General features: G+C 39.9%; 1 protein-coding gene across 1 annotated transcript in view; it reads left to right on the plus strand.

The window, feature by feature from the left end:
• Positions 1-9239, plus strand: part of LOC101605618 (zinc finger protein OZF-like) — a 35589-nt gene extending 26350 nt beyond the window's left edge. Inside the window, exons 3-4 of the mRNA XM_045148674.1 lie at positions 2002-2094; positions 7697-9239. Of these exons, the coding sequence (XP_045004609.1) occupies positions 2002-2094; positions 7697-8982 (1379 nt within the window). The 3' untranslated portion in view covers positions 8983-9239. The remainder of the gene's footprint in view (positions 1-2001; positions 2095-7696) is intronic.
• Positions 9240-10156: the final 917 nt, after the last annotated feature.

The following is a 10156-nucleotide window of genomic DNA, read 5'->3' on the forward strand; positions in this document are numbered from 1 at the left end:
CTAGGTGACAAGTTGCAGGAACATTTCTATATTTACTGTGGATGAAATTTATACTTTGTTTAAAGAATGCTGGTTTTCTTGTTTAAGATGAACTTCTGGAATACATCTGGAAAAGTTGCAGTGTCGCCCTTAAAGAAGAGTACATACTTTTAGGCATTAAGTATGATTTATTGCTGTAGCCCAGGCTGACCTGAAATTGACTAGTCTCAGGGAGGTCTTGAACTCACTGCCTCCCAAATGCTGAGATTAAAGTATGAGCCACCATGCGCAGCATATTTTTTCAAAAAAAAATTTTTTTTTATTTATTTTCAAGTAGAGAATGAAAGAAAGAGAATGGGCATGGCAGGGCTTCTAGCCACTGCAAAGGAACACCAATGCATATGCTACCTTGTTCATCTGGCTTTACACTGGGGAATCGAACCTGGATCATTAGGCTTTCAAGGCAAACGTCTTAACTGCTGAGCCATCTCTCCAGCCCTCTTTTTAACTTTTGTAAAAATTTATATTTGTATGTATATGGATATATACATAGCACACATCTGGGTGATAGAGTACAACTTCAGGGTGAAGATACATGTTTCACCTTCTTTGAGACAATATCACTTGCTAATGAAAAGAACTGTCAAACTGTAAAGGTTAGACTACCTAGCCAACAAGCTTTGGATTCTCTTGGCTCCACCTCCCATTACCCTTGGGATCACAGAATCATGTGCCACTTTGAATCTGGCTTAATATAGGTGTTAGGGAGTTGGACTGGTGCCTACAGGCTATGCAAGCTGGCATATTTTTCCTCCGAGGCATCCGTCCAGCCCCCTTACAGTTTTATTTGAAATAATGTTAACAGGGGTTGGGGAGACCAGTCAGTGGTTAAAGATGCTCACTTGCAAAAACTTATAGCCTATGTTTAGTTTCCTAGCCACCCATATGAAACTTGTCAGTCTGGGCTCCCCTTACCCAGAAAATGAGCATGTGTGAAAGAGTTCGTTTGATAGACCTGAAAATGCATCTCTTACAAGACTTGTTTATATGGCTTCTCCATGACAGGCATTTGGGAACCTGACTGGTAGGGGGTTCCCAGTGCCATAAAGGAGTAGAGTGGCTCACCACACCTGTATGAACAATATGGTAACACCGATCCCTTTCTTCCTGTGGAGTCTGGAACTGGTGTATGTCAGGCAGAGAGTGCATAACTGTCTTCACCAAGTCAAAACCCTACTACAGTCTATAGTGAGTTGCTTTGAGAACCTGTCACATGTGGTTTTCTATCTTGCTCCTAAACTAGAGCATACTCCCTTGGGGGTTCATACCTGGTTCCTTCTCCTTGCCCTATGTCACTTATTCCTCTGTGGATGACGTTTGTCACTGTAATAGCGCTCCTAATTTTTAAGGTCCTTGTTTGAGGTCTTTGTATATCTTAAATATTAATCTTCTGTCAGAAGTATGGCTGGCAAAGATTTTCAACAGTTGTTTAGACTACATGTCCATTTTGTTTGCCAGCACCATCCTGTTTTTATTATTATGGCTCTGTAATGTATCTTAAAAGCAGATATTGTGAACACATCAGCCTTATTTTTACCCTTCAGGATTGCTTTTGCTATGTGCGAGTTTTTTATACTCCCAAATTTTAGGAGGTTTTTTTTTTCCTGTTACAATGAAGAATACTATGGTAATTTTGATTGAAATTACATTAAATCTGTAGATTGTTTTTGTTCAGGTAGATATTTTCACAGTCTTAATTCTTCCAATCCATGAATATGGGATGTCTTTCCATTTCCAAGTGTCATCTTCAACTTCTCTCGTTAGTGTCTTAAAGTTTTCATTATACAGATCCTTCACTTCCTTTGTTAGATTTAGTCCAAGTTATTAGTTTTTTATGTTGATATTTAAAGCCCAGTCCCACTTCCTGTTTACTTTTTAAGATATAATCTTACCTATTGACTTTGTAGTGTTTTTACCAGGAATTATTTGCTGACATGTCATCCCACTATTTCCCATTTTCAGGGCATTGTATGACCAAACCAGAGTTAATCTTCAAATTGGAGCATGGATTTGCATCATGGAGTGTGGCTCAAGCCCCAGTTCTGAGCCTTCCTGGTAAGTGAATGCTTTCTTGGGACAGGAAGTCATCAAACTGAAAACTCATGTGTAACATGCACTGCCAGACTCACACTCACCTGTGTACACACACGCACACATCAGTAAGAACCTAACATACGAATCCATATTGTATAATTGGGTAATAATGGAGAAATAAAAACATAAAAAAGATGTCCTATGTCATTGTATTAAAATATTATATAAAACTTTGTACAGAAAACCAAACAACAGTACAAAAAAAGATTCTAGTCAAAACATGGAGAAATGAAATATAACCATCTAGTAAAGTGTTGTAGCAGGTCCTCATTGCTGGTAGAAATCACCCAACCAAGAGCAGCTTGTGGGAAAAAGAGGACTTATTTTGGCTAACAGCCTCAAGGGGAAAGCTCTATGAGGGCAGGGGGAAATGATGGCATGAGCAGAGGATGGACATCACCCCCTGGCCAACATAAGTTGGACAGTAACAACAGGAGAGTATACCAAACACTGGCTTGGGCAAATTGGCTATAACACCCATAAGCCTGCCCCCAACAATACACTGCCTCTAGGAGGCATTAATTCCCAAAATCTCCATCAGCTGGGAACCTACCATTCAGAACACCTAAGTTTATGGGGGACACCTGAATCAAACCACCACACAGAGGAAATTAAATGGTTACTGAAACATGAAGTTTTCCCATACAGGATGTTTTGTGGGACATGCCTTTGATCTGAGCATTTAATGAGAATGTGGAAAGAGAATGGTTATGAGTTTAAAGCCAGCCATGGGATACAGAGTGGGTTACAGGTCTGCTTGGGCTACAGTAAGACCATTTTAAAACCAAACAATTGAGAGGATGTTGGAGGCTTGCCATGACTTTGAGGTTAGTTTAGGCTCTAGAATGAGTTACCAGTCAGCCTGGGCTAGAGTTAGGTGATGGAAATTATATTCAGATCCAGTATCATCCAAGGTAGAAAGTCTACAGTTAGTAAAATCAGACACAACTTGTTCTTGAGGATGCAAAGGAACCCTTACATACATACAGTTATTGATAATAGATAATTGTCCAGCCACTTTGGAAACCACTTCATGAATTCTTTTGGAGAAAAAAATCTGACTAGTTTTGATATACATATTCTACCCTAAAAATGTGTATGATGGAAGTAAGAATAGAGTAGATATTCTTGCAGGCCCACATTCATTGAGGCAATATTCACTAGAAGTTATTATGTCAATCTGTGTCTAAGAATGAAGAAACAAATTTAAGTACATGTGTAAGGAATCCTTTCCTTATAGTATATTGCTGCTTGGTAGAGGCATTGTTTGATTATGCACGCAGTAGTTAAGGTGGCAGTATTAAAAAATTACCCTTTTTGCTCTATGAAATATGTATGAAGGTATATTATTTGCACTGTTAATATATTAGTATGATGGAAACTGAGGGAAAAGCGCAATGTTGTGATTTCAAATTGGAATATTTTGCATATCCTCAACTTTTAGAATAGTTGGCCGCTCAACTTGTGGCCCTATTAAGGAAGGTTATGGAAACTTGCTAAAAGAAGTGCATCAAAGATGGCTTGACCTTGAGCTTTTAAAGCCCAGACCCACTTCTTTTTTATTCTACCTCATGACTGTGAATGCAGTGTTATCTGTTGTCAGTGCTGCTACCAAGAATCCTACTCCTGTGGATTAAATTCCAGGATATACTTTTCATCTCTTAAATTTCTTCTGGTATTATTTGGGCACAACTACAAGAGAAGTAACTAACTTATGAAATAATAGTGTTGAAGGCCAGGCATGGTGGCATATGCCTTTTAATCCCAACACTTAAGAGGCAGAGGTAGGAGGATCACTTTGAGTTCAAGGCCACCCTGAGACTACATAATGAATTCCAGGTCAGTCTGGGTAGAGCAAGACACTACCTCAACTCAACCCTTCCCCCAAAAAGTGATGATTCTTTGAATAATTGTTTTTCATCTTGAGTAAATATTTCAGCAAATGAGAAGTGTTGTACTCTGATTCGCACTGCTGGTAGAAATAACCTGACCAAGAGCAGTTTGTGAGAAAAAGAGGTTTATTTTGTCTTACAGGCTTGAGGGAGAAGCTCTACGATGGCAGGGAAAATGATGACATGAGCAGAGGGTGGATATCACCCCCTGGCCAACATACGGTAGACCATAGCAACAGGAGAATGTGCCAAACACTAGCAAGGAGGAACTGGCTATAATACCCATAAGCCCACCCCAAGAACACACTCACTCCAGGAGGCATTAATTCCCAAATCTCTATCAGCTGGGAATCTAGCATTCAGAACACCTAGGTTTATGGGGGACATCTGAATCAAACCACCGCATTTGGCCCCTGGCCCCCATAAACTGATATCCATACATAATATAAAATACAAAGCATACAGTCCAACTTTAAAAGTCCCCATAGTTTTTTTTATCAATTCCAGTGATGTTCAAACAACCCCATAATCCATGGTCTTTTAACTGAGCCATAATACCAAAAAAAAAAACCTCAAAAAGCCCATAATGGCACAGAATAAACATTTACACTGCAAAAGATAGCATTGGGCATAGCAAAGAAATATTCAACCAATATAAGATTTGAACAGGGCAAACAAAACTCTGTAGCTCCAAATACAGCAACTCTGGTCAATGACAAATCTCCAAGTCTGATAATTCTAAACATCATCAAATCTCTGCCATTCCAATTCCACCCCTCCAGCTAGGCTACTCACAGTCCTGAAAAACTTCAGAGGGGCCGGAAGCTTTCCTTAGCAGCCATCTTGTGGTCCCAGCATCTCCACTGGGTCTCCACTGCAATCCATGGCTCCATGGGGTCTCCATGCAGGCAACCAGCAAACCTGCTTCACACTGCTCATGGCCATTTCCAAAACACGAGACCGTGTTGCAAACTCAGTGACCTTCTCTTTCCTGCATTTCTTATACTCCACAATACCAGGTAGGGTGCCAATTTGTTGATCCAGGGAGGAATAAAGAAGACTTTGAAGAACAGGACTCCTTGAGCACTCAGGCCCCTCCAAAAGAGTCTATGCTTTTCCTGTTGCCCCAGTGCAGGTCAGCTAGCCCAGTCTCAAAGGTTGTAATCTCTCAAACAGTTTGCAGGTGAGTGGGCAGCAGCTTAAGCCCAAAGATTTCATTCTTTCTGTGCCGTATCCCTCTGGTCATACCAGTTCATTTCTACACAAAGCAACCCTGCACAACTTCTCAGGACATGGGCATAACTGCAAGCTTTTCACACAAACTGCCTCTAGCCCATTCCAAGCAAAGCTTTTCCTCACCCTTGTAAGCCAAACCTCACAGTTCATAGTTCTTACTGCATTCAGGTCTTGCAGCTCTGACCAGAATAGTCAATCAAGCTGAACTTACAGCACTGGAAGGCATCTCTTAGGCCAAGGTTTCAAATCCTTCCACATTTCTCTTGAAAATCAGCTCCAAAAGGCAAAAGCCACACAGTCACATGTCTAGCAGCAACCCCACTCCCGGTGCCACTTTACTGTTGCAGTCAGGTTCACATTTCTAGTAAAAATCACCCAACCAAGAGCAGCTTGTGAGGAAAAGAGGTTTATTTTGGCTTACAGGCTCAAGGGGGAAGCTCCAAGATTGCAGGGAAAATGATGACATGAGCAGAGGGTGGACATCACCCTCTAGTCAACATAAGGGAAACCATAGCAACAGGAGAGTGTGCCAATTACTAGCAAGAAGAAACTGGCTGGAACACCTATAAGCCCGCCCCCAATAATACACTCACTCCAGGAGGCATTAATTCCCAAATCTCTATCAGCTGGGAATCAGTCGAGCATTCAGAACACCTAAGTTTATGAGGGACACCTGAATGAAACCACCATAAGAAGCATAAGAGAAATGTGAACTATCTGTACAATATCTATTATATTTATAAAGGAATAAATCATGTACACTTATATATCATTATTTTAATTTGTGTGTATACCTGGGGGTTGTGGCACATGCTTTTATTTCACCTTTTGGTAGAAGAGGTAGGAGGATCAGTATGAGTTCACGACCAGTCTGGGACTACAGAGCAAGTTCTAGGTCTGTTGGGGCTACAGTGAGACCCTCCCTTGAATAAACAAAACAAAAAGCTTATTTTTAAAGTATGACATATTTATGTTTTCTTTTTTTTATTTTAGAAAAGGAGAGAGAGAGAGACAGAGAGAAAATTGGCATGCCACAGCCTCTCCCACTGAAATCGAAATCCAGATACTTATACCACCTAGTGAGCATGTGCAACCTTGTATTTGCCTCCCCTTTGTGTATCTGGCTTACATGGGATCTGGAGAGTCAAACATGGGTCCTTAGGCTGCACCAGGCAAGCCTTCCTTAACTGCTAAGCAATCTCACCAGCCCAGTTTGTTGATTTTTAAAATATATGTATGTATGTATGTATGTATGTATGTATGTATGTATGTATGTATATTTGAGAGAGAGTGACAGGAAGAGGCAGAGATAGAGATTAGGTGCACTAGGGCTTTCTGCCATTGCAAATGAACTCCAGAAACATACACTATATTGTGCATCTGGCTGCAAATGTATGGGCACTGGGGAATCAAATCCAAGCCATCAGGGTTTTTATAAAGTGAGCACTTTTATGCACTGTGTCCCATTCTTTTCTTTTCATTGTTCCTCCCCCCGCCCACCTTTAAAAAACAAAAACAAAGACATACTTTGGAGGTACAGTCTTGCTGTAGACCAGGCTGGCCTGACTCATTTACAGTTGTCATTTAATATCACATTATATATTTAAATAGTTATTGTTCCAGTTGGGATCATGGAGGAAAATCAAGAGGTACATTTGTGGCAAGTGTGGATTACCAAGAGCCATATATCAAGTGAAAAGATCATTTTTGTAGGTAACAAACACACTTACTGTCCCCTCAAGTCATATGTCAAATTGGAACATAAAGAATGTATACTATACAATAGTGATTGTTTTTGAACTTATATCTGCATAATGAACCTGCTGTGATGGAGCACAGTAATTGTTATGTAGTTCAGAAAGGCCTCTTCACACACAGAACACATTTGTCTCCATAAGAATAATCAAAGTTCATAGTATGATATTATATATTTGCTCTTGGATGTCATCTACAGAAAGTGAAAACTGTCACTCAGACATTTAATATTCAAGGGTCTTTCAACTCATTCATTCAATATAGAATAACTCTTATTTGGGTTACATTTAATTTTATAAAATATATCTTCTCTCAAGCACTTTATGGTGATTTGTTCTGTAACAAAAATGAATTCAGTACATTCAAAAGTAGTCATTGTATAAAGTAGTATTAACATAATTATTGTGTTTTATTGTTTTGGTTTTTTTTTTTTTTCCCCCTAGGGTAGGATTTCACTCTAGCCCACACTGACCTGCAACCCTCTCTGTAATCCCCGGCTAGCCTTGATCTCAAAGTGATCCTCCTACCACTGCCCCCCAAGTGCTCAAATTAAAGATGTGCACCAGTCTTCCTGGAGGATGTTTCTCTAAGTAATAATACCTGACCATATAATAGCTGGTACATCTGAGGCAAGGCCGTTTTTAAATAAGAAATATAATAATCTTTATCTTTTTTCACAGAACAGAATTTTCAAAAGCAAATCCACGAGACAAGTCATTATGAATGTAAACAAAGCCTGGAAACATTCAATAGGAAATCACCCCTCACAAAAAATCTGAGAATTTACCCAGTTGAAATTCCACACATATATAAAGAATGCACTATGGTTTTAATCAGCACATCACAATTCACTCTGCATCTGCTCCCTCATAAAGATGAGAAGCTATATGTATGTACAGATAGCAGGTATGCTTCATCATGTAATCAAGACCCCACTGGCCATCAGACAAGTCATACAGGTGAAAGGCTATATAAATGCGAAGAATGTGGTAAAACTTTTTCCTCTAAATCCAGCCTCCCTCGGCATAGAAGAACTCATACTGGTTTGAAACCTTACAAATGTGATGAATGTGGAAAAGCTTTTGGCGAGAAGTCACATCTCAGTATGCATCTTAAAATTCATACAGGTGAGAAGCCATATGAATGTAGTGAATGTGGAAAAACTTTCTCCCGTAAGTCACACCTCACAGGCCATCAGAGAATTCACATTTGTAAGAAGACTTATGGATGTGATGAATGTGGAAAAACTTTCTGCCAGAAGTCACACCTCACTCTCCATCAGAAAATTCATACAGGTGAGAAGCCATATGAATGTAATGAATGTGGAAAACCTTTCCTACAGAAGTTCCTTCTCACTATGCATCAGAAAACTCATACAGGTGAGGAGCCTTATGAATGTAAAGAATGTGGGAAAACATTCACCCGGAAATTCTTACTCACTGTACACCAGCGAACTCACACACGTGAGCAGCCCTTTAAATGTAATGAATGTGGCAAAAGTTTCTCCACAAAGTCAATTCTGACTGCACATCAGAGAATTCATACTGGTGAGAAACCATATATATGTAATGAATGTGGGAAAGCATTCAGGGAGAAGTCACAACTCACAGTTCATCAAAAAACTCATACAGGTGTGAAGGAATATGAATGTAATGAATGTGGAAAAACTTTTCTTATCAAAACATACCTCATTTTGCATCAAAGAACTCATACTGGTGAGAAACCTTATGAATGTAACCAATGTGGGAAAACGTTCAGCCAGAAGTCAAGTCTAAATGTGCATTTCAAAATTCATCAGAGAACTAATACCTGTGAGAAGCCTTATAAATGTATTGAGTGTGGGAAAACGTTCATTTATAAGTCACATCTCACTGTACATCAGAAGATTCATACAGATAGGAAGGCATGTGAATATAATCAATCTGGCAAAGGTTTCTGTTCCAAGTCAGATTTCAATGTGCATTAGAGATCTGATACGAGGGAGAAACCATATATATGTAATGAATAAGGGAAATCTTTATTTGCCATGTCAAAATTCAGTCATGGGAGAAGGAAGGTGCTTGCTATAAAAAGCCTGACAAACTGGGTTTGTTTCCCTAGTACCCATGTTAAGCCAAATGAACAAACTAGCGTGTGCATCTGCATTTTGCTTCCAGTACAACAAGGCCCTGGTGTGTTTATTCTTTTCTTCTTGCAAATAAACAAACATGTTTTTAAATACGAGCATGCCAGCTTTTACCTTTTTAATCATTGTTTAGTTCAATTTAGAAGCTAATCTGTGAACCTAGTATTCAGAACACAAGTTTATGGGGGAACACTTAAATCAAACCACTACATTCCTCTTGTGTCATGCTTCTATCTCACCATTAAAGGTCTGCCTAACCTATGTCTGGTTATAGGCCTAGAAGTAAACACGGATGGGCACTGAGGAGTATCAGCACTTCTACAGGAAGGGTCATTGCTGATTCCTCAGACAAAGGATGGATTTCCTCAGGCAAGGGTGAAGAGGGTAATGCACGGGATGCAACTGCTGCTAAGGAAGGGGAAATCACATTCTCATACATAACAACTTCTTCAAAATCTGAGAGTTCAATGTCCCAGATTCTTCAGGGTCTTCTCACACATCCCCATCCCAAGTCGGAGGATCCCACTATTTTCCAATCAGTGCCCTCACTTTAACTGCTGATAGACTGTAAGTGTTGGGTCAGTGGTCACACAAATAATGAGGCAGAGACTGCTTGAGCTCAACGAAAACCAAAAGTTTATTAAAGTCAAGGCAAACCAAAGCTGATTGATAGGGATGCAGCCCGACTGGGGAACTAGAACTGAGACCCCAAAGGAGTGGCTCACAGGCTTTCTAAAGAAAAAAACCCACAACCAGGTGCTGGGCAAACAAAGTAACAGTTTCAGGGAGGAGTTGGGGTGACCTTTAACAGGATTGGTGGGTTCCAGGTGGAGACATACTTTGTAACTACATTAACTCATTAAGGAACTAGTTGTTTTGGTTTCAGGATGTTGGCAATCATAGAGGGTATTCAGAGAGGGGAATCTGACTTATTACTGGTTGGCTCAGTTCCAGGGAAATACTGTGTGGTTATTCCTCGAACTGGAGGTCAATAAGAGTACATGAACAAAATGGA

Source organism: Jaculus jaculus, chromosome 5 (genome assembly GCF_020740685.1).
Source record: "Jaculus jaculus isolate mJacJac1 chromosome 5, mJacJac1.mat.Y.cur, whole genome shotgun sequence".
Lineage (NCBI taxonomy): Eukaryota > Metazoa > Chordata > Mammalia > Rodentia > Dipodidae > Jaculus > Jaculus jaculus.